The following is a 25,458-nucleotide window of genomic DNA, read 5'->3' as shown; positions in this document are numbered from 1 at the left end:
TTTCTTACAGGGCCCTGAAGTATTTTCAGCCCACAGGTTTCCATGTAAAACGCATGCAAACACCAACTGTAAAACCTGTTGAAAGACTACATCACACAGCAGAGCGAGAGTTAAAACAGACATGCGGTAGGTATCCTCCGATATAATTGGTCGAGTGGGCGGGACTTCCGGCTGCGTAGGCTGGCCATAAAGTGACAGACTTCACCTCCTTAAAATTGGAAGAAAAACAGAAGGACGACGCTTCACAAGTTTTAAAACAGTAAGGAACCCACATGAGACAAATGGGCTGTGAATAGTTTTTGTGTAACCTGAGATACAGTCATGTTTACAGTACATAATTAGCCATAATGCTGTAACGTTGAAAGCAGCTAGCCGGCCAACCGAGTTGTTCCTTTAGTTTGGGATACACCGTGCGGCGTTTAGGGTTGGCTCGTAAAAGGGTACATCGAAGAAGTTAAAGCGAATACATTTTAATCTCAGATAATAGTTCGGCTTATTTATTTAGCATATCAAAATACATCGCTGGTTAGATCCTCTTCGGGGTTAATCGTGCGTATTTAAGATGGAAACTTTCATTATAACTAAGAACAACAGCTTCCAGGAACAGACAACTTTTTCAGGCAACGAAAGTATTTTACCTCTGAATGTTACGTCAGTCTGAGTAATGCTTCACTGTGGCTCAGTACTGAAGCGTAATTATCACACAGTGAGGCAGTGAACTCAAGATATAGTGAAAGGCCCAACAAAGCCTAATATTAAAATGTACCGGTGTTTGACTGATAGATTAGTTGAAGCACAGAGCAATAATCTGCAAATATGAAAAACTGTTTTGATAGGTGTTCACTAAGTGAATTCATTAAGTTGAAACATTTGAAAGACTAGACAATTTAATTTATTGAAGGAAAAAACAGCAGATTGATAAATTAGTTTAACTAATATAGTCCTAACAACAGTGAAAAAATAAGTTTAAATGTTGGCATTTAGGGTTGTACTATTCTGAAAACACTATTATACATAGGCATTAAGATAAGAGCCTGCCTACACTTGAGTCCGTTGGAGTTCACATGGCATGGAAGATAACCCTGGGAGACACCTGACCGTCACAGGGTTAGGCAAATGGAAGGACTCGCGTGTCTGCGTGTTGTGTTCAATCACTGTCCAGGCCTTTGCTTGTCTCTGGAATGTGGGATTAAACGTAAATGGAAAAACCCAAACGTATCACCTCCGCGCAGGAAGGGTTTGGCCTGAGGATCAAAGGCAGGTCCTTCTCGTTGTCAGGCAACAGTGGAAATCATGTTGTGGTCTAAGAGCTTTGCTGTGGTTTCAAACAGCCTCTGCTGTTTTTTGAAGGTTTAAGATCTAAATTTGAATGTTTTATCCAAAAATGATACACATGCTCTATTAAACATGTCTTTAATTTGGATTCCGTGTCCCAGATTGTAATGATTTTCAGACATGGACGACATAAACCTTCACTATCGGTTTCTGAACTGGAGGAGGCGAATTCGAGAAATTCGTGAAGTCCGAGCAGTGCGATACCGGGAGCGGCTCAAAAGGATGCTAAGAGACGGAGACGTCCTCAGGTAGCAGGGATGAGCGATGTTATTTAGTCCCTCATTTATTCATAGTGCTGCTCTTCTGCTTGCTGAATCAGCATGCTGCTTTGCTTATATTTGTCAGAAGTCATGATTGCAGTCATTCATTTTGTTTTTGCCTCCCCTTGTAGGTATCATGGGAATTCAGATGAAGTCGGGTGTTTTGTTGCAGCCCGCCCACTGTCGAGAAGAAATCGATACTTTGAAGTAAGAGTACGACCGTTTCATAAAAACATTCTTCAGTATATTTGAAACCTTCAACAGTGATCCACATCAAAGGAGAAATAAACATACATTTTCTGTCAAAATATCATACTGCGAAGATCAATATATAGCGTTCATTTTAACATTTTAGGGTTTCATTATGCATTAAGTACACAGGCCTGGCGGTTTGTCAGGATGTCTCTTTGCTTGTCTCCTTTGCGCTGAGCCATACAAAAAAGGAGATCACGAGACTTACCCGGGATCAGCTCTTTTATGAGAAAACTAAATCTTTTATCTTGGAAATGCATGCTGTTGTACATACTGTTGTGATTACTGAAGCTAATGTTGTGCCTTTGAGTCTAATATGCAAAAATCATTCACACTAAAGTCAAAAGCGGTGTGTCAGCACTTAAGTCCCAGCCCAGGAGATCGCAGTAGGTTCACCTTTGCATGATATACATCTCCTCTCGATCAACTTTGATGTTGACCCACTGCTCAGTCAATTCGCGACTTTTGATCGAGATTAATAAAATACTCCTCATATGATTTTTTTTACTGAAGAACCTTTGTAAATAAAGTAAGACAACAATATTTTTTCTGATCAGAAACTCACTGAGTTTGGGTCCCACGCATATTCTGCAGAAAATTCATGCTATTGACATTGATTCACTTCATCCAAACCGTGTTGTGATTCCAGCACTTCGTAGTTACTGTTACTACGCCCGTCAAGCCTTCCACCCTAGCATGGAACATACGTTGTTTACAATGATAACAAAGGCACATTTTGGGCTTTTAAATTCTGGTTTTAAAACCAGCGAGTCCTTGAGTCCAGAAGGTGACTGACAGAAACAGGATTTCCATCGCTAGCAAGAAAATAACAATTTTGGCACCTGTAATTACAGCTGTTGGGCGAAGATTTTATCAGCTGTAGCTCGCTAGCTCATCGAGATAAAACTACCTCCATGAGCAGTTCTTAAAGCTAGTGTCCTAATGGCAAATACCCGATTCATGGCTTACTTGCATGACATCGTTCTTAAATGCCGGTAATAAGTTACTTACTTGTACAGTGACATGCTACTGACACCATCCGAGTCAGATTATTTAGTTGTAAATAGACAACTGTATAGTCATCTAGCAGCCAGTTATACGGATAAATACAGTAATGGTAAACTGCCTGTTCTACGGCAGCATACAGATACAGTATATTGAAGTTAGAGCAGCGCTTTTGACGGGATGGATGTACTGACTGGGTCACAAAGCCCAATAAGTTGAAGCTCATTACTAAACTTTTTATATATTTATTTTATTTAGTCCTCCGTAGTCTAGACACTGTAGTGCACAAACATCCCAGGAGAGTGACTGTTGCTCAGAATTAACCATGTTCAAACCTGCCTGCACACATCCTGCTCACGTGCACTGAAACGGTAACAAACCCTCTCAACCTTTCATACTTGCGTGACTCACATTGTGGAAGCCGCGTAGGAGGAGGAGGAGGAGGAGGAAGGAGGCGATCTGCGTATATGTGCCAACAAATGTTACCTGCATGTTTTACACTGACACGGAAAAAAAGATACACACTCTCAGGAGGCCAGCATTGAGGTCATGGGAAAGAACTTTCCTTCGTTCCTTGTCCTCCTTTGCCAGCAGGACTCCGATTGCAGAGCTTCCACATACGGCTCCTTAGGGATGATGTCATAGGGTCAGTATTCAGTTATGACAACAACGGTGGAGGCCAGTCCATTACCTCAGGGTTTCCCTTTTTTAACCAACATGCAGCTCTGTACAAGAGATGCTACACGGTTTCAGGTTCGTTTGGACATTTTAAGTGAAAAGAGAAGCAGCGTCCAACCCGAAAGTAAAATGTGATGTTATGTGAAACGCCTGAGGGAGCAGACACAAAAAGCTTTTCTGCCAAATAGACCTGCATCACGCAAGTTTTGAAACGTATGATATCACTCCCACAGGATCTGTACAAGCATGAGGTTAACAATAGGATTGATTGCCATCAAGGTGTCACAGACCAGAGACGTTTGTGGTCTGCAGAGAGAGTTCCTCTTGACCTGGATGATCCCATGACACCTATAGCAGCTCTGCATCAAAAGTGTATTCTTCTAGTACTTAATGGTTAATGTCTCAATGCCTGGAAATCTACTGACATTCCCATGAGCCTCGGGTGTGCTTTTGTGTTTTGTAGTAAATAGCAGATATTAGCATGCGTAGTTGCGTTGTCATTGGGACCATGAGCTAAATGCTAATGCCATTATTATAGCATTATAGCATTTGCATTTAGCTCAAAGCACAAGTGCATCTTCACAGAGCAGCTAGCACGGCTGTGTACCTTTTTTAGTGTGTAAGTATAAAGTAGTTTTAGCTCTATAGACAGGATGGCTTTGCGTGCAGAACCTGTTTATTTGTGAACCCAGCACACCGGCACTGTGCATGTTCTGGGATTACAGCGTGATTCACCCATGTATGACAACAATCATCAGTAGAAACTATAAATCATGTGTCACTGTCGCTTCCCCCTTTCATACACTTCCTCTTCCTCTGCCTCAACATAGTTTGTTTTTCTGACGCACCATACAAAAGCCTCCCACACATGTATTAAGTAGCCCATGACTCGCTGCTGTGCATGTCAAAGCAGCTTCTTTACAATTCGAGTTTGAAATCCAAAGGTCTTTGAACAATTAAAAAGGAAACTCCTTGCATTATTTCGAAAGAACCCGTTTTAATGCTCACTCTGAATCGCAGGTCCCCCACAGGATTTAATGACACCATTCCGGTCAAAATTAAGTGCATTTGGCGAGATTACTGTTTCAAAACCGCGTTTAGAGCTCCAGTGATGCTCGGTTGTGTCTTTGGGTTTATTGTACCTGTGGTGTTCGCAGGTGACCATCCTCGACACCGGAGTGAGGGGAATGATTGCTGTTGGTTTGGTACCTCAGCTCTACAAGCTGGACCATCAGCCCGGCTGGCTGCCTCCCTCTGTGGCCTTTCATGCTGATGATGGCAAGTATGTGACAAGGATGGTTTTCTTTACGTATACTGTAGACGGACCATGTTGTCAGAGATACAAAGAGATCCAGCAGAATGACACAGGCTCACAGGACACCTCGTGTTAAAGGACAGCTCCAGATAGTTTCCCAATGTTGTCTTTTTAAATTAAAGCCTTGAAACGGTTTTTGGTGTTATAATTTCACCATTCATAGTGGTCATTACGAGCTCCCTTCTCTTTAGAGAGACTTACAAACAGGGAAATGACATCAATCAGCTTCATTTTAGTTACTGGACCCATTTTCTATGTGTTTTCTTGTGTTATGTGCAATCTGACCATGCTGGCCCTTAGTTATAGCCATTGCACCTCGCTGCATTGTCTTTCCACAGGCTGTATAATGGCAACACTGTAGGACAACAGTTTGGTCCAAAATGCTGCAGAGGTGACAGAATCGGCTGTGGAGTTTCTCTGGACTCTGATGATGGACAGCTAACTGTGTTTTTTACCAAAAATGGCAAAGAAGTAAGAGCTCTGTTACAACGTATATATTTTTATCCTGAGAAATAATTTACTCATCCATTCAATAATGATGAATATACCAATGTACTCCAAGTTCTCAGCTAGCTTTCCCTAAACACTACTGTGTCTGGCTGCGGCGTAGGTTGGCAGTGTGGACGTCCCAGCGTCTCCTGATGCTCTCTTCCCTGCTGTGGGAATGCACACTTTGGGAGAGGAAGTGCTGCTGGACCTGAATGCTGAATGGGGGATGGAGGAGGACGATGGACAGATGATTGTGGATAGTCACGAGGAGGACTGGGCCCGTCTCCATGACATCAAGGTGACAGGCACGGTAAGTCTTGTGTGTATGAAATCATGGTGATCATTTTCTTCTGCTAATTCTACTGTGAGCAGTCAAACGTAATGTAAGTATACGTTAAAATGGGACGAGTGGTCCCCCTTTGAAAGGTTGATGATGAGCAATGATTCACTGGTGTCAGTGGGAGGATGACGCAGAGGAAGGATCTCTGCACACAAGATTATTGGTCTGTTATATATCAGAAAGCTTCAATTAAGGTTGTCTACCAACTTATTTTCTTAGCTTGCCTCCTTCCCCTTATTTTAAAAGTGGTACATCACTTGTTTGAGTCAGTGCATCATTTCTGTATTTTGATCAGTTTTACCCATTCATTCCCAGTAAGTCCTGGTCTGTAACGATGTGTAAGGAATCACTTTCAGTCACATCAGCACTTAAGCTTGACATGAGGAATATGAATATAACACACATACAGTATAATGAATAACCAAAATTCCACAGTTGTTTACACATAGTCTATTTACAGCTCTTGGGAAGTAAGGAAGTTGTATAAAGCATTTTGAGTCTCCAGAGGGAGTCGAATAGATTGACTTGTTGAGGCAGATGACTACAAGTTTGTGAATCAAAATAATCTGTAGATGTGGAGTTAGAAAGAAGTGAGCTTATTAGATCTCTGTAGCCTATTCTTTGTCGGGGAGCCTCCTTGGGAAAGACTTCTAAACCCAAATTGCCTCGAACGGTTAATAAGGCAGGTGGCAGCTTGCATGGTAGCACCTGCCATCATGGAATGAATGGGTGTGAATGGGTAACATGCTGTGTTAAAGAGAATTAAGTGGTATGAAGTGCACTTAACATTTATCAACACCCTAATCGAGGTTTGGACTCATTTGGATTCTTTTATGTTTTCATATGTTATAAAATAGAATATGTCATTTTGGAAGGGATTGATTGGCACTTGAATATGCTTTATTTATTTGAGCAGGGTGTACAATTTTAAGGTCAAAGCAAATATTGTTAATGCCAGTGCTGATGTCACAGCATTTTAATAAGCTTAAACATTTAAAGTGCTATTTGTCCATTTATTTTTAGATTTTTTATACAACTTGCTGTTTGTAAACGAAAGAAGAATGAAGTAAACTTTTCCCTCCATGTTAGTAACGGTGTGGGGAGCCTAGGAGGCCATGTATGGGTTTTATCTTCCAACTGTTAGTGGTATCTTGTGTTCATCTCCTGCTCTCACGACCTTTGGGAAGGTCTCTCTGGAAATGAACTCTGCTTCGCTGGTATCGATGTCCTCTGCTACAAGTAGTAAACAGCTACATTATCTCTGCTGCTATCTCTGATGTCAGTAAAAAGTGCTCTGATCATATGCAACTTCAGCCTGAGAGGGACGCAGTTTGATAATTTTAATAACATCTTCCTACTTGTTTTGACGTATATAAAAACGTGAGATACACTTGCAGGGAAAAGCAAATACAGCGGGGGCCTGATCTAAGATGCAGTCAAAGGAATGCATGGACCCGGCAACGTGAAGAGACAACAGAGACGCTTGTGTTACAAACCTAACTCAGAGGGAAAGGGAATTAATTCTTTGCGATGATGGATGTACCCCTCTCCTGTATATCTTTGCATTGCAAATTGTTGTTTGCTACTATATCAATGCTCTTGAGAAGTGTGTACAGAGCACTTCAAAGTGAGCAAACAAAAGCCACCACATATAAGGCTTCCAAACCAAAACTTCTGATTGTATTAAAGCCAGCAAGGACTTTTATTAAATCATTTTCATCTATAGGACTAAAATGATGCTGTGCATCTTACGAAGTTGTTGTGCCTAAAGCATAGTGGATGCAGAAACAACACTTTCAGGAGCCAATGAAACAACATAAGGATTAATTTGGGCTCCTGTTATTATATCGGATAGAACCGATATTCACCTTTCTTATAGCTCTGTTGGTTGCAATCAGAACTCTCGGTGTCATTACCTGCTACATGCTCCACTTCGTTCACCAGCTACATGCTAACAGGCTGTCTCCATAGCAGCTACCTGAGTGTGTCCGTGTTATTTCCACAGTTGCTGGAGTACGTGGGCAAAGGAAAGAGCATCGTGGACGTGGGCTTGGCTCAGGCCCGCCGGCCTCTCGACACTCGCTTCCACTACTACGAGCTGGAGATCACGGATGCTGGAGAGAAGTGTTACATTGCCCTCGGGCTGGCACGCAGGGTAAGCGTCCTGCTACTCAGCCCCAGAATGACCACAAGTCATTGTCATGCCGTGTTACTTCCGGCACACTCTGCGCTTATCTCTGTCTGTAGAGAAAACTTCTCCCCCCCCCACACACTCTCCCTCTTCATCATTGCTCTCCCTCATATGCACCGCTGCTCTCACTGTTTCCAGTCTGAGTGATGGATGACCGAAAGAGGAAAAGCTAACAACAGAATAAACATTGTCTCATTTTACCACCGCATCTGGTTTTCCCTACACAGCAGGTTGTTCCATTTACACGATAATCTACCATGTCAACTGGAGCACTGCAGTCTGCATCAGACTGTGATTTTGAAATCACAAATGATGGCAGCCATCGATTATACATATTTGGGAATTGAGTTGGGTCTGAGAGAGGACGTGTTCTATGTTTAGGCGGCAGAGATGCATTCAGCTGCCTTTGGCCTCCATGCAATTTTCATGAAGGCATACACCTCCTGTTTAATATAAATGAGGGGTGAGGGGGCAATTATGGTGGCATCTGAACAACAGATAGGAAATGAATTGTGGCTCGGATATTGCTGCACTGCAGGGATTCCCAGTTATTGGATGCTAATTGATTCAGCATCAGTCCTGCTAATCCCACTGCTGTGATGGTGCTCTCAGCCTCAGAGGTGCTGGGTAACTGTGGCACTCACCCGCGACTGTGAGCTCCCCATGACGCCTCTGCTGTTAGTTACTGTACGTAACGGGTCAGATGGAGTGGAGAATAGAGCTCTGTCATTTCACTGATTGTTCTCCTGGAATTGTTTGCGGTTCAGGTGAAGCATCATAAATCCATCAAACGGTCATTCCTAAGGTTTTGTAACATCGCTCGTCATCTCCTGCAAGACACAGCAAGAAGAATCCCTCCCTTTGTAGAAAGTCGCTGTAGTCTACAGGGGATTTAGCTCTTCCGAGTTGCGTCATTTGGTAAAAGATTATGTTAATTTTGTCCACATAAACACAACACTTTTAGGATGCCCAAAGCAATGTACTGTAGAAAATACAAATACACTGAGCAGACTGAGGTATCCCAATCAAAACCGGGACTGATGTTACATTTTGACAAACGTTGCGTTATTTCAAAGGTGTGTTGGGTTACACCTTGGTTTTAATGTTGTTTCGGCACATGACTGAGATCAGCTTGGACTCCTGACCTGTCACTGATATTTGGTGTTGCCATGAGCTACAAACATTCCTTGTAATGCTCGGACCACAAACCATCCTTGAACCCTGGCATCAATTTCACATCTGTAAGGTTTTGTATCTGTGTCTTACACAAACGCTGTGACTGTGACAAAATCCATCCACAGAAATGAAACACCTGGGAAAGTACTCAAAACTTCTGCTGTTGTAGTTCCCACTACACTGGGTGTCTCCAGCACCACATTTTGCCACGATGTCACACGCACACACTCGGAAGGTTAAGACAGCACAAGCACAGCTGATTCAGCTGGTCCTAAAATGGATGGATGGCTATTGAATCACAAGATGCCACGTTCTCATTTGTCTCACAGGACTACCCCAAAAACAGGCATCCAGGTTGGAGCAGAGGCTCCATTGCTTATCATGCAGGTGAGATGGCACATGATGACCTGTCTGTGTTTCGTCTGCATTCAGTAACTTTTGTCCTTTAGTAGGCTGTTTTGTTCTCATTTACAATCTTTTTTTTGGGGGGGGGGGTTAAAAATATTTGTTCTGCATGCAAAAACATGAGCAATGGCACCAAAGTGAACTGGAAACTGTAAATGTTTGGGTGTGAGTGGGAATTACTTTGTCTGTCAGTTTGTGTTTTGGCTGAACTAGTGGTTCAGAAATTGACGGGATGAATTTTATTCGATCTAAACCATACAAAAACATTTATACAGACGGCAGACGTCATCTTCCGGCTTTATTGCACCACACTCTTTCACACATGCCACATGCGGCTCTGATGAACGTCCCTGTTATTTTTTTGTAGATGATGGAAAGTTGTTCCAGGGCAGCGGGGTCGGGGACGCGTTTGGACCGCGCTGCTTGGAAGGGGACATCATGGGCTGCGGGATCATGTTCCCACGTGACTACAGCCTCGATGGTGGAGGTCAGAACCGCAAATTGGCTTTATAATTTTTCTTTAGCAGCGTGTGCAACCTCTGAAAGCCTTTCTTCCTATTGCTGCGTGTGGGTTCTTTCAGATGACGCAGACGACTGGGACCTCGATGTGATGCCCAAACCCAGTGAGGTTCAGAATGACTTGTATGCAAACAATGAAGATGAAGATGCGGAGGATGAGGGAGAGGACCTTGAGGGGAGGAAGGTCACGGTGAGATGCTGTCATGTTCTCGGATTATAAAACCAGGTAGTCCTCCTTCCTTCCTTCCTCTCTGCACATGCCGTCTTCTTACCGTCCGCTTTTGTGTTTGTGCAGGTGTTCTTTACCAGAAACGGAAAGGTTGTTGGCCGGAGGGAGGTGGCCTTACCTGTAGGAGGCCTGTACCCCACGATTGGCATGATGAGCACTGGGGAGAAGGTCAGAGTGGACCTGCACCCCCTCAGTGGCTGAGCAGAGTGGAGACACGAGTGGTTGAGCTCTGCTATGTCTTTGGAGGTTGGATAGTAAACATTACCTCTATATCAACCATCTCCAAGATATTACTTGAAAAGTCGGTGACTGAGGTTCATGCTGTAAGAATGATGAAATGAATGCATGTTAATACAACACGCGTTCCTCAAAGAAGTGCTTTATAATGAAATGGTTTTACAGAAAAGTGTTAAATCAGAGGTTTTCTGTCAGTGACACGCTATTTTTGATAATTTTGTCACACAGAGTAATGGATAAAATCACATAAAATATTTTTTCTATATTTGTCTCTCACCAGAATAATGAATGTAAAAACCTAATCGGAGCGGACCCCAGCCTCCACACGGACCCTTTCATAAGCAGTAAATATGCAGCGCCTCTCTCACAGCCTGCTGCTGCTCGTTACTTGAGGTCTGCTTTACGTCTCCTATCGATGGCGTGCTACTGACACTCAGTGGTGAGAGTGGTAGTCTGAAGAGTAATGCTCGGAAAACCTCCAAAAAAGAAGTAGGGCATTGTGTGTGTGTGTGTGTGTGCGTGCGTGTGTGAAAGCCACGGGTCTTGAGAATTATGGGTAAATTAAGTCTAACAACAACTTGTTGAGGTTAAATCTAAAGCATTTAATTGTTGTGTTAGACGTAAGTAAGACGTAAGTTTTAAAGGACGCTTCCAAATTCTGTTGTTTTTCTTTTTGTGACCAAGTGTTTTTTTTTAATTCAGGTATAAATTTGACCAAATTATAGGTGATGTACTGTCACAAAACATATTCAGGTCTTAGTCACTCTCAAGCTTTTTGCAGAGTTATTTGTGTCTAAATGATGCAAAAGGTAAACCAAAATCATGTCATAGGACATCAAAGATTCTCTTTATCACCTTTTTTCCTCCCCCATATAGAGATATTTGGTGCATATAATTTATACAAACTGTATCGATCTACATTAAACATGTTTCCTGAGCACGTATTTTTCCTAATTTTCACAATTAGTGATCTTTATATTGAAGTTAAAATAAATGTTGCCTTTGGATTTAAACGTACTTCACAGAAAAAAAGAAGAATTTGAATTCATGCTAATCAATCGATTTTCTGTAGATCATAAGGTATTTTGGAAGAAATGGACCTTAAATTGAAAATCCACGAAGAGCGAGCCAAAGCCGGAGTATCTAAGTACTCAATACTACACATAGCATTATATTACACAGTATATTACCCACTTCTTCAACATTTCAATATGTCGTTAATGAAGGCATACAGTAACTAATATTTGCTGAACTCCGGTGTATTTGAAATTTGGTACATTGTCTTTTCTATGGTTATTTTGGGATTTTTACTGTATGTTAAATTCAACCATCGATTGATAAAAACCTGTAATGCCTTTTTTTTAATGTTTTTAGTTTTTTTTGGTCATAGTGAATATTTGTTCATTGCCAATACTGTACAAGTAGTTTCTCCCTGACTCCAATGTCAATTGTAATCTGTTTTTGGTATTGTGATGCCAACGCTTTACACAAAACACCTACCTTTTACAAAAAGTGTAGAAGTAAAGGAATGCTTCTGTTTTCTTGACATAATGAACAAAGTGCCCGTGTGAATGGGTACAATCTGGATCCATATAGGTTTGTGGATCCACATTTGAATTAAAAATCTTCTATACCTCATTCTAAAGGTGCATCATATCTATAAACTCTGCAGGTCATTGAAAAGATATGAAAACACTTTATTGGATCCATGCTGGACTTTTGAGTTTTGCTTAAAAATACTATTGAAAATGGAACAATTCCATCCATTCAGGTGCCCCCTGGATATCCCAAAAAAACACAAGCCTGGTATTCATGTGATACTGAACTGCTGCTAATCGTGTGCCGAGGAAAACTCTCATCATATCAACCATGTGCTGTACACAGGGTGTTTTTTTTCACTTTCCACAGTGCAGTTTAAGGTTAATGATTGTAGTTCTCAGGAGCTGCTCATAGTGTCCTACTGTTGGCTGTCTGCCACACTTTTAATATTTAGCCCTCCTGTATCTTCACTTGAATTAATCATGAAGGAAGTCTCTCTCTCTTGTGTAGGTCCTGTGTTTTTTTTTTCTTCCTGTTGACATTTTATTGTTTCCCTTGTCACTTTTCATCAGGTAAACATGCCAAAAAATATTTAAAAAATAAAGATTTACACCCTGCTTTTGACCTTCACCTGTTGTGTCAGAATGAATGATCATATATAAGTGACAGGGCTCTCTGCTGATTGATCTCTGGTTATAGCGCGGGTGTCAAACTCCTTTTAGGTCTGGGCCAGATACTGCCCACTTTGATCTCAAGTGGGTTTGACCATTAAAAATAATAGGGGTAGGGGGGGGCTGCCGCTGATGGTTCGGCCTTAACAGGGGGGTGGAGTCATTTTCAAGCGCGCGCTGCTACCTCCTTCATCGAAAGGGTCTTCTATTATTATGACTCCGCCTAGTGTTCTGGCGGGGAATTGCGTTGCAACACGCGCGAGCCTTTTTGGACCAAGACGGCAGGAACGTGCTTCTGCGTGTGGGTCTGCGTTTGCGTCTTGCGTCGACGGACTCGTTTCAATTCATGGTTCAAAAAGACTTGCGCGTGTTGCAAAGCAATTCACCGCCAGAAAAATAGGTGGAAAAACGTTTTTTTTTGTTGAAGACCACTCGACGTATTTGTGTGTGGAAGTTGTTGGTTTGTTTATTTATTTATCAGAGACTTTTTTTTTGCCCCGTGCATCAATTGAAACGAGTCCGTCGACACAAGACGCAGACCCGCACTTTTTCGGCTCGCGAGTTAACTTTTAAATCTAAGTCATGGCGACCTACCTCCCCCCCGCTGGGAGGAGTTCACCCCAATAATAATAATTACGAGCAGTAGCCGCAACCAAACGGAACAACACAGCGCTGCATCCCGGGAGCGCACATACATACATACATACATACATACATACATACATACACATACATGCATACAGTCGGACTATAGAACGTCCGCATATGGCGGCCATCTTGCCACAGTGAGCTCGCTTCAACAGATTTTTAAACGGTAGAACATAACATAATTATTCATAGTATATATGCAGCGTCAGAACTACATCTCTGAGCTTGACGCATGTTTTGAACGAGCACTGCACTAGTAATATTAACTAAAATCCCCATTCCTTTTGAGAACTAAAAAGTTGAAAAATCTTTTAAATCTACCAATTTCTTTCTGGATAATAGCAATAGAGATAAAACATACCATATTCATAATTTGGTTAAGAGTGAGCTTTATACAAATGAATGGGAAAAGGAAGCTGGTAACTCTGTGGTTTTAGTAATGCGTTTATTTATGAAGTCAAGGACAAATCCAGATGGACTGCAGTCAGAATTTCCTTATTTACACATTTTAAGTATGTTTCAAGAATTGAGACTAATATGCCAGATGTGTCATTATACAAATAATTAGAAAATGGGCAAATAAATATTCCAGGATGCATTCTAAAATACAAAATGTTTTACATATTTAGTGGATCACATTTAAAACATTTAAAACACACATCTAGAAGGCCCAGATAGATTATTTATTTGATACTAGACAGAATAGTGATTAGTAGAAACCTTTGATTAATCATTAATATTTTCTCCTTTTATTGTAGTTCCACGGCAGATTATGACGAGGACCAGTTCTCTTCCAAACCACAGAGCCCCGGCAGGATTGTGTAATGAAGGTTTACTGACTCGTCTGTTTGTTGTTCGGGTGCTGAAAGAGGTTAATGGCTCCATGACAGGAGACTGCACTGGGATCCAGAGCGTTGCCATATGTGTTCCGTTTAACATTTTCTTCAATTTACAGACATTATGTAGGAATTGAAAATGCAAAAGGCATTTAGTCTCCCAAAACATAAATGCTGGTGAATGCTTTTTGTAGTGAGATTAGGTATTTTCTGCATTACAGAAAAAGCATTAATAGACATAATAATGACTGTTTTGCTGGATGCAACTCAAATAATTAATTAATAGACACTTAAAGTGCTGCATAGTAAAATGTCTTTAGACATAACACCTAAAAATTACAGCCTCTAAAGGTGCATTTAATGATCAAGAGATGATTCAATTTAAAATGTAATAGATGGCAAGTTTCCAGTATAATCAGGAGTAATATAAAATCAATATTATATATTGTACAGTATAATTAAAATATATATAAAGGAATCAAATATTTGTACTTTAACAATTAAAGGCAGTAATTGTAATATAAATGCACATACAGAAACCTATTACACCTTTTTAAACCTTGCCTATAACACTATAAAATCTGGCAAAGCTACATTTGTGATCTATATCTAAAGTGTTATGTGGCAGATAGACGTGACAGTGGGAGCTGCAAGTTTTTCCTATGAGTCAGAGTCCTCTTCGTCATAGTAGCGGTTCCTCTTAATCATATCTTCTGCACTCAGCTCTTCTGCATCACTTCCTTCCTTGTCCTCCTCCCAGAAGCCCACATCCTGGGAGGCGCGGTTCGGTTTTGGCTGCAACGGTGGCGAAGGGGACAGCAAGGTTTCCGGGGAGATGCTATTAGGAGAGCCTTCTTCCTCCCCCTTCTTCTCTGCTGCTGCCTTTCCTCTCTTTACGCCGTGGCTCCCTTCCTGTTGCTGGGTCTCCTCGTCCTTCTCGGAGGTGGCCTTGCTTTCATTTGCTGCGTCTCGGCTCTGAACTGGAGGCCCGGTCTTCTCTTCTGTCTCCTGCCGTTTCCCCCGCCGAAGCTCTGGCTTATCTTTCTTGGGTGGCTCTTCGATTGAGTGTTTCTCCTCGAATGAGGCTCTCCATTCCAGCAGGGATTTGAGAGGGCGGCGGGGTTCCCTGGGTGCCAGGCTGGTCGCGGTGCTGGGCTTGGCTGCGATTGTAAAAGGCCGAATGCGCTCTTTCAGAGAAGAGCTCCTCCTCAGGCTCGTCAGCTCAGCTCGGTCTGAGCTCTGGAAGGACGATGGCGCCTCGTCGCCCGGGGGCCACTTGGCTCTCCACGGTCGGCTCGAAGGAACTCCCTCTGTGACCGGGCTAAGTGCGTCGGTGCCAGAGGAGCCTTCCCCAGCTGGGGGAGGCCAGGCAACCCTGAGCCTGCGTTTCTCAGCCATCTTCTCTGTAGAATCAAGCTTCTCACCGGACCTAGCATGGGACTGCACACTTTTCTCCAGTAAGGCAGTCAGGTCCGTCACCTTCACCTGCGGGGATGTTTCAACCGTTGAGGGCTCCGGTTTGTCTGAGGTACTTTCACCCGGGTGCGTCACCGCGGCTGGTTCCTCCCGTTCCTTTGGCTTCGACTCCTCCTCGCCCTCATCCCTCTCGGCGCGAGGCTCCCAAAGCTCCTTGTGAGGCCGATGGCCAAAGCCCTCGTCGTAGTTGCCTTTAGCTTTAAACAGCTGGTTGAAGTGGGGCTTGCAGTAGACGTTGCCATGCAGAGAGGCATAGCTCCCAAGACTGGAAATAGCGAAAAATAACATGTCATTCATAAAATGTCCCTTCCTGTGGTTCTGAAACAGGCAGCCAGGGAGAAGGCCAAAGACATAATTAAAGTACGAGGAGTATGCAACAGTACAAGACCGACCTGAGCTTGGTGCTGCAGTGAGCACAGCGAAAGCAATTTTTGTGGTAGACATGCTGAAGAGCCATCAGTCTCTCCAGCGGGTAGACCGTCTGTAGACAAGCGATGCATGTGTCCCTCACCGGGGGGCGGAACTTCTACACATACAACAACAGTAACATTTATGCAAAGCACCCGAGGGTTGAATTCTCATTCTTGTCTGGATGATTCCTTCACGTCTTCTAATGGTTGTGTGATGACAGACTCACCCGTGATACTTTGGGTTGCTCGCCGCCCCCCCCTGAAACAAACAGACACAAACGAGTCACTATTGCAGCTCAGAAACCAGCTGAAACGGTAAAATAAACAAAGCACCACCTCATTCGGGGTCACAAAGTTACTTATTAACACTGTAGTCAATGCCCTATTTTACAATTTATGTTAAACGTAACACTGAATCAAGAACATTAAGATGGGAACATGTGCTCCACTGAGACTCACCATTGCACTCAGGTGTGGGATCGTGGTTTGGATTTACAGGTGCAGATGTTTTAGGAACAGGCACCTCTTGGGCCTGTTTACAGACAGCAGCCCGGTATTTGGCCATGTTCTCCTTCATGGACGTGGACTCCAGTACTCTGTCAGGCACAGACGGACCTACAGCAAAGGACATGATCACACTTAATGCTTTAAATGTATTGTGCAATAGACAACTCCCCATGGAATAGTAGTTTGGGGATTAAAGGTTGGGCACTTTAATTAGTCAAAGGGTTGTGGGCATTTATCTTTACCACCATGGTGGTCCATGTCCTCTGATGAAGTACTGCGTAGTTTTGTCCTGCCACCCTGAAAGAATAAAATGATTGTTTGAATGACATGTTCAGTTTACTGGTATATAACACTGAAATAACATACTTTGAAAGCAATTCAGTTTGTGTGCGATTTAATCCCAAAGGACACTATCTTAGCATTTGTCGATGTGACAGAAATCATATCTATATTAAAGTGGTTATGTTTCATTAAAGTATAAATTATTTTTTACCCAGCTTTGGGTACATTATGTCATTAATGTCATGAGAAGTTGTTCATAACATACTTTCACAACACCAGACAACAGGCTCCATCTGAGCAGCACTCAAGAACAAACCAGGTCTACTACAAGAGTAAGCCGTCGCACTCTGTTTCCACGCACATACGAGGAGGGTCCACGCATTACCAGCAATGACGTGTCAACCACACTCTTCTGACCAGTTCAGGCTGCTAAACTGGGACTGGGGAGTCCTGTTGTGCCACAATGTTACTCAGTCAACTAAGAAACAAACGCCAGCTGTGCAGAACACACAAAGCATGAGTTAGACAACACTGTGAATGTTGACCCTTTCCTAGTGGTGACAGAGGTAGTCATACTTTTAAGGAAATAAAAAAATGTATTCCTTTACGCTTGATTACTAATATTAATTTATGACGTGCTATGATGACAGCTGCAACATTTGCAGAATGCATACTGTTGCTAGAGGAAAGTGAGATGAAGACAGGTGCTCCTCAGAGCTGGGTCTCCGTAGTAAGAAACAGCCCTGGGTCAGGAATGTTCCTGCATTCCTCTGTTATGGAAGGTGATGAGTGGGGAGCTTGTTGTTTTGGGCTGAGAGGGATGGGAGGGTCGGGCCTAAGTCCAGGTAGAGCAAGACTAATTCAGGAAATACGGGGAAGAAAGACATTCTTAAACACGTTAACTGTGTTTATCTCTAAGAATTTAAAGTCAAAGAAAGGAGCTTGGCATTAAGTTAAGGGTGACTTCTTATCTCCATTTAAAATGTGTTAACTAATTACATATTCCCAAATTTACCCAGAATAACCCCACTCATTACTGTTCTGTTAGTGTTCTGTTTAGTTTAATATAATTTGGTTTTAGTACGGCGGAATAATGACTGAATAACAATTCCTATGAATTAGGATTAAAATAGTTTACGATTGCCTCCAAAGTTGGTCATTGAAGCATTATGCAACATCAAGTTCAACCACATGGAAAACATCCTTCCTTTCTATCTCAAGAAGGGCTCAGAAAACATGTTTTTAAAGGGATGGTCAACATCAGTAAGCCCTTGTGGTTGGAGTTAAGAGCCTGAGAAACATGGCTGGAAGATGCACATCTGTATAAGCTGATGAAGGATTCTCCTGCACAAAGCATTCACTCTTACAAATGTCATCTCAACTCATTCTGACGGTTATGTGGGTGCTTAAATCGTTATTACAGATGCACTGAGGGGAATGTCTCAACAGAAGAGGCTACCTGGCCCATGGCATCCTCTCCCCTCTCAAACTGCATCTTCAGGTTGGTCAGTGGCACTCTGGCTCTTTCATAGGTCCTCGGGCTGGTTGGAACTTGCTCCTCAGGCTTTTCAGGTCGTCCATGGCGTGTCAGCTCCTCCCCGTCCATCCCTGTCTGCTCTTCACCTTCGGCGGCTTGTGGTGCTGCTGCGGGCTGCAGGACACGACTGGCTGTGAGCTGACCTCCCTGATCGGTCGGCAGGCCGGGGCTCTTCAACGGAGGACAGGGCTCTGCGATGGAAGCAGGTCTGGCCACAGCAGGGGGCCTGTAGCGGGTGCTGGACTGCACAGGAGGTGGGACAGGTGAAGGCTTCGCCTGTGCCTGCTCCCAGCGCTTCTTCAGAGCACTGAGGTTGCCCAGACGCAGAGAGGTTGATGCACCCTCAGTAGACTGTGAGCACGAGAAGAAGAGATTCAGAATCAACTCGAAAAAATGCTCGCAAAACCCAAAGCAACAGGATACATTCTCTTAATTCGGTTTTACACGCTGAATTACAAAAGTATTTGGCAACAATCAGTGCTCCAAGCCCTATTCAGCAATAGGAATTAAGGAAATGCCAGAAACTGAGCCCGGCTTCACTGACAGATTAGAGGAACAGCTGTTAAAGGTTGGTCCAGGAAGTTGTTGTCTTGCTGAAGGCTCACGATGGAGATGGCGGAGCTGAGCAGGCGGGAAGATATTTTCCAGCCGCATTCTTTTCCACATGACAACTTCACCTTTCTTAAACACTGAGGAGGGCTCTGTTCACCGCTCCGCTACCCATGACAGTAAAACCTGGTGAGCAGCATACAGACAAAAAGGAGGCGCTTCTCTGTTCCTTCTGGGAACACGCTTAACTGTGAAAGAGGATGCAAATCCTAATCCGCCAACAAATATTAGAAGCGAGCCCCCATGCGGAGGTCACCTCATTGAAACTATTCTATCATGAAAAAACACATTTCCAATTTTGAGATGGTTTGAGATGAGAAACAAAAACAACACCCAGTTAGTCTAAAAAAAAAAACAATGCGTGTGAGCACATCAAACTGTAGCATTTACAAGTAGGTCACACTCATTTAAAAACGAAGAAGAAATAAACTAGAACATTAGGGTACTGAATAAAATCTAACAGACAATTACTGTCTTTGTGAATAACGTGAGCGGAGAGAACTGGACAGTGCCAAGATTGTTCACGTTTTTAGACAAAAAGACAAAAAGAGAAACCTTTGTGAATTCGTTGGAGTTCCCAAACAACGTGTAACAACAACTTGACAGCAAGGAACATGAGACTCCTTTAGTCGGTTCTTCTTTTTACGAGTCAGTCTGCTGAAAGACAAGAGATCCTCCAGATGTTTGCAGCCAGACAAAGTCTGCTCATAAGAGCTAGTTGCCCCTTTAACACCAGGAAAGAGAATGAAAGAGTCAGAAAAACCAGGAAACCAGAGCAGGAAGTGAGCGATTCAGGGAAAAGTTAACTCTTTGTTTGCTGCATTTTCTTTTACACCCTTACAAGTATTGGTGAAGATAATTGCCCTTCAAAACCATTCACATAAAATGAAAAATGTTTAAACAATTACACAAATGTATATATGCTATAAAAACCAAGATGGACTAAAAAATACCAGGACAATAAAAGAACAAGAGCTGCCTGATCGTGAATTTAGCTGTTTTGTTCAGAATTTGACCACTACTCAGAGCTTAGATACAGGGAGGCTGTAAAAAAAACAAGCTCCAATGACAGATGCTAACTGAAGCCTGCGAGAGCTATTAGTTATCAGTATAAGTGATGTCACTTTAATATGATCAATAATAGCAAGTTATATCAGCAAATGTTTGCATTCAAGAAGTTGTGCCCAAAAAATGCTTTTTGTTTTTCCTTTTTTAAGGGTGTATCTATGTAATCTATCAAAAGAACAAAAGATGTCATTGTCTGGTTTGAAAAGCCCCTCCTTCCGCGTCCCCCAACTCCCCCTCACACACACACACACACACACACACAAAGACAGACAGATGGTCTGTTGCGCTGCTCATTCAAACTCGTGTTATCCTTTAATATTTGAACAGGACTCCCGTATACCCAGTACTTGTGGAATCAGATCATATCCACACAAACTGCAAGGTCCCAAAAGTGATGGCAAACTATGAATCAATCGCCTTGAGATTTCTACAAAGACAGAACTCGACACCCTGACATTTTTTGGAGAAATGTGCATTCAGAGCAGCTTTTACATTAAATCCTTAAACAGGAGAGCCTTCTTTCAAAGATGGTTCATTCACACAAAGCTTCTACTGCATAGAAAACACAAACAAAGGCGTCCTGATGTTGTCATCACCAGACGGATAATCAAACAAAGAACACAGAAGTTTACAAGCTTTTAAAAGCAGCTGGCTCACACAAACAACGTTCCACACAGTGTACGTACACAGCAATATTACCTTATGTTTCCACATGGCATCAGCTGATCAGTTACTCATTTAATATAAGTCTTGCTTTGTTTATGCCTCTTTCACACTGACAACGCAGCTCACCTTCAGTCTGAGCTACAAGGAGCATTTCCAGGGGATTACACTGAATTAGGATTATGGGTTTGATAGCCTGCCCATCTCAACAAGTGGCCACAACACATTAAACCCAGACCTGTTTGTTGGCCTGTTAGTTTAGCCGTAACCGCTACTGAGCAAATGAAGCAAGCTAGGGAGCACAAAACTTACAAAACTAGTTCACAAGCCCCAAGAAATGTCTCCACACTGATATAACATGTCTCAGTCGTGACAGTTATGACTCATACTTACTCCTTTTTTCTTCTCGGCACTGGACACCTCAGCCGCCCTCTGGTACCTGAGAGAGACAGACACAACACTGACCTCTGCTGCCTCAAAACAAAACCCCTACATGAATCGTGGCATTTCTCATCTCCGGAACCTGGCCAGGAATTCAAGAACCACACAGCTGAGAAAAGGAAGCTTTTCATGTTGGTACTTTAGGTTTCCTTTAGCTCACAGTTTGTTTAGGTACAGTGTTAGACATATTCTGTGTAATATAAAATAGTAATCAAGCAAATATTGAGATGTAAGTAGAACTCATTCATTTTGTCCACAGTCTTTAAGGAACCTAAATTCCCATTAACAGCAAGAACACACACACACAAAAAAAAGAAAACCGCATGTCACTCACTTGGAGAAGCGCTCGGCGATGGCGTTGTTTTTACCTCGGCCGCTGAGGGACAGCTCCTTTGCAGTGACGCGCAGGGACTGTGCTGCCCATGACCGTCGATTGAATGGACCACTTTCCATCTCTGGCAGCTATATAAATACCTAAAACACAAATGCAACCGCCATTAGTCATGATTATTACAATAACCACTGGAACTATACCTCTCAGAATCACTTCCCAAACCTTTAACAAAGAAAACTAAACTTCAGGACATGACATCTCCTTCTGCTGAGCACCATCATGGATTGAAATTTGTTTGCATCTTGTACACAGAAAACAGGATTGTCTACTTTTCATCCGTCCATAGAATCATCTGACATTGTTTAGGAGATGGAAACTGCCATTCTGACAGTAATGCAAAGCAGATTCACTGGGGACATGAACCGTCCCTGCAGAGGGTTGTTGGCAGAGGGAAGGACCCATCTGCTGTCTGAGATCACTGATTTGCTCATTTGTAACATTCTCGCCATCAGTTGACCTCTCGTCACAGCCACCTGTCATGCACGCATAAGAGTGGTTGTCCATTTTAATTAGCGTACAGTTACGCATGCGGACAAACCGGTCAACATGTTCAAACTTGCTTTGCGGCTCGTGCCGCATGATGACAAGATGGAAACACGAGTGTGTGCACATTATCATTATGAGAGGATAACTCGCCATTAGCAACGGTAAAACAAGACCAAAGGAAAAAACGCCCCACAACTGTACCTACTACATAACACACAGTCTTTCTTTCACTTTGATCGAGCAAACCTACACTTAAACGCGGGCAACAGACGGATGATGAGCCTTTAATGCTATTTCTGCGTCTGGATAGACTGTCAGACCATGAATGCTGGTTTTAGCGCTCAGACAGCATGTTACAATCATGTGTTTAAGTTGCCACTGTGACTGACTCAGTAAATATTTCTTATGTGGGCCTTTTCACTCAGGTGCACCCATCCCATCACCACTCAGCTAGAAAGCATTACTGGTGACGACTAGAGTGAGGATTTTGGACTGAACTTGTTAAACGGTTAAATATGGCTGCAATAAAGAGTTACCTGTTTAGATAAATAGAATGTGGAATTGTATACATATTACAAATTAATAATATGTGATTATATATAATTACAAGTGCTTACTTGAATGCATTGGTTAGTGTTCAGTGATCCGTTTTGTGCTGCGCTGAGTATGATTATTATTATTTAATGGGTTTTAAGCACAAAATAATTTAACTTGATGGCCATACTGATATAATTGATTAACTTCTCCTTTCCACCCTGTTTGTTCCTTTGGAGGAAATCAATGGAGCGTGCCCTACATGATAGCATACAGGGACACACCCTGAGCAGGTCAGCAGTCCATTACAGGGAGAACTCAATAGGACGGAGGTTAGAGTCTTTTGCATGTCCTCAAACTGTTAAAGGAAGCCATCTAAGTATAGAGAAAGGGGAGAAGACATGAGCTACCCACAGGAATTACTGTGTCTGTTAAGAATCAAAACTCAAGTCCACAAGTCGGATTCACAAGTGCAGGGGCAAGCAGAGCGGGGGGGGGGTATTCCTTTTAATCACATACACATCAACATCAACAAATGCTTGTGATTGATTTAGGACGAAGGTGAAAACAATCTCGGTACTTTACATGTGGATTTTCTTTTGTATTACCTGGTTTCTACTAAAGACGGTAAATTGCCTTCTGAAATCAACAACGTTTCACAAGGTCACAATTGGAATCCAAAGATTCAAATTTCCATCTACGTGTGCATAGATAATAGATATATTTACATTTAACTATAGTCGTTTTGTTGAGTTTTGTCAATGGAACTTGTTAAACATAGGATTTAGAGGTTTGCAGTACTAACGAGCATCTAATCTTTTTTTGCACAAAGGATTATTTGCTTTATTTCCCAACCTCCTGCTATGAATTCAGTGAGAATATTGACTAAAATGTCATGAATCAAAGCCAACAGTCACAAAATGTAAGCAAAGGTGGCCCTGTTTCAACTGGTGGTGACAACGTGCCAAGTAGGACTTTACACCATCACAGGCTATCTGATAAATGCACTTTATAGTGTTTACTTTAATCAAATCACGACATTTATTTACGTCTCCATCACTCTTTGACAGTTAAAGGTGGACACTGACCTTTAACCCTCCATTCAAGCCAAGCTTCCCTTTACAAGAACCCTGAGCACAATCAGATCATGAGTCACGAGTATAAGGAGGAGTCCGCATTGCTTAACCAACGACTGACTTAAGACACAATCCAAGAAACCCAAAGAACACGACCTATTTGTGTGGAACTAACTGATTTGAGCTGAAGAATCATCCCTGAGACGATCCGACCTGTGCTCTGTTACTTGGCGTTAAGTTGAATAGTTTCAGGTGTGTATCACCGTTAGCACTCTCCATACTGTTAGTATTAGTGTTACGTGTATACAGTAGTTGTTACATATATATTGCAGTCCCCGTAGTGTCACGTGTAAGTTGGACCTTGACCCAGAAACAAAAAGTGAAAACAGAAGCCCAAAACAACAACAGGGCAGCTGGACTGGTTTGACATCTATTCATCTCGGAAGACGCAGAGTCCTCTTGGAGCACGAATGTGTGATCGGCCGTAACTGTAACAAAATCAATCCAAACATCTACAGCCTCGTCAGAAAGGTCCAATCGCGTACATACGTACGTATCTTTGTACAGCCCCGGCTCGCGCTAATTGCATATATTTTGAGATCCTCGCTGTATTTCTTACCTGTGCGAACTTCCGTTGCGACTCTTTTGGTGAAACCTGGACACCTGACACCGCGTCCCCGCCCGCTCTGGCGGAGTGAAAAGAAAGGTGTCGTGGGAGTGGAAGAGCTGTGTCATGTGCTTTTCTGCACCAATGGCTTTAGGTATTACCCTTACCTGCTACATTTATGCCGGTTTGAAAGGGGGGGGGGCCCACACCCACCCACCCACCCAAATTCCTGAGAAACTGAAGGCTCGTTTTTCAGGTGAAGAGAAATCGAAAACAAGTGGTGTTCTCCGGTTTAAATGAAACTATTATTAGAAATGTTTGAATAGTAACACTACTAAACTACTGTTACTACTAACTAATACATCTTTATGTGTAAAAAACATTTCATCAACAACTTGGAAAGATTGTAATATTGGGTGAATGTGCGTCATTACTTCACAAATAGAGTGCCTGTTGTTATGTAGCTGCCCGAACACCAACACAACATTTCAAACAATAGCAGGCTACCTTTGTGAGATCTCACATTAGTCATTGTAAATGGAAATAAAAAGGTTTACACTGTGACTGGTGCATTGGATATTTGCATTATGTTTGCCTGTTAAATGAAGCCAGCTGGCTGCTGTGAGAAGGAAGGGGTGGCATGATGGGCCCCAGCGATAAGCCTGCACACTATTCAAGCACACACACCCCGTTAGGCGTACATGTATTTGACCAACTATTATGTTGTAGTATTACAGTCAAATGAGTTACTTTGGCAACTGTATTGGGAATGTCTCTCTCTATGCCTCTGAACTCATGTGACTGGACTTTTTATATTTATATTCTATATTTAAATCACAGTTTTAATTTGAAAAACAAAGATTAGTTTTCAAATGATGGTTTCAGAGAATCTTCCAATCAATCAAAGGAACTTACATCCGTCCAGTTTTCTACATCAACCAATGAAGCAACATGTGTAGTTACCTACCTGAAACACAGGAACATAAGTATCCAATCAAAGCTGTTTCTTATTTAACATCTTCCATTTAACTTCAGAAATCATTGATGTCATTATATGTTTTATAATAGGACATGTGATGATCATATTATCTTAACTATCCATAAGAGGCTTGACATTAATGTAGTATCCTAAACAATTGTCATGCTATTTGAGCCACAAATGGAATACAGTTATCCGTGGATTCAATGGATTGCACATATGTTGAAGTGCTTTCAGTATCATATGGACATAAAACATTTCACA

At 42.3% G+C, this 25,458-nt stretch overlaps 2 protein-coding genes across 3 annotated transcripts; one reads left to right on the top strand and one right to left on the bottom strand.

Annotated features, from left to right (window-relative positions):
- The first annotated feature begins 149 nt into the window (after window positions 1–149).
- LOC119194072 (SPRY domain-containing protein 3-like) lies at window positions 150–12,587 on the top strand. 2 transcript variants are annotated; one of them, XM_037448138.2, is made up of 12 exons: window positions 150–259; window positions 1,437–1,583; window positions 1,727–1,802; window positions 4,688–4,812; window positions 5,184–5,316; window positions 5,456–5,644; window positions 7,680–7,829; window positions 9,371–9,428; window positions 9,814–9,933; window positions 10,028–10,155; window positions 10,261–10,440; window positions 10,712–12,587. In XM_037448138.2, exons 2-11 carry the CDS (start codon window positions 1,456–1,458, stop codon window positions 10,393–10,395), a joined length of 1,242 nt encoding a protein of 413 aa, XP_037304035.1. In that variant the 5' UTR covers window positions 150–259; window positions 1,437–1,455; the 3' UTR covers window positions 10,396–10,440; window positions 10,712–12,587. The 2 variants fall into 2 exon arrangements, with proteins under 2 accessions (XP_037304035.1, XP_037304033.1); XM_037448136.2 differs by having other exon boundaries at window positions 10,261–12,587.
- A 1,130-nt stretch (window positions 12,588–13,717) lies between these two features.
- On the bottom strand, window positions 13,718–24,342 carry LOC119194052 (LIM domain and actin-binding protein 1-like). The gene is made up of 9 exons (XM_037448101.2): window positions 24,228–24,342; window positions 21,453–21,592; window positions 21,071–21,116; window positions 18,260–18,688; window positions 16,761–16,815; window positions 16,471–16,626; window positions 16,239–16,270; window positions 15,994–16,127; window positions 13,718–15,866 (listed from the first exon to the last, which is right to left on the bottom strand). Exons 2-9 carry the CDS (start codon window positions 21,569–21,571, stop codon window positions 14,786–14,788), a joined length of 2,052 nt encoding a protein of 683 aa, XP_037303998.2. The 5' UTR covers window positions 21,572–21,592; window positions 24,228–24,342; the 3' UTR covers window positions 13,718–14,785.
- Between the last annotated feature and the right edge of the window lie 1,116 nt (window positions 24,343–25,458).

Source organism: Pungitius pungitius, chromosome 8 (genome assembly GCF_949316345.1).
Source record: "Pungitius pungitius chromosome 8, fPunPun2.1, whole genome shotgun sequence".
NCBI lineage: Eukaryota > Metazoa > Chordata > Actinopteri > Perciformes > Gasterosteidae > Pungitius > Pungitius pungitius.
This window is presented reverse-complemented; position numbering and strand designations above follow the sequence as displayed.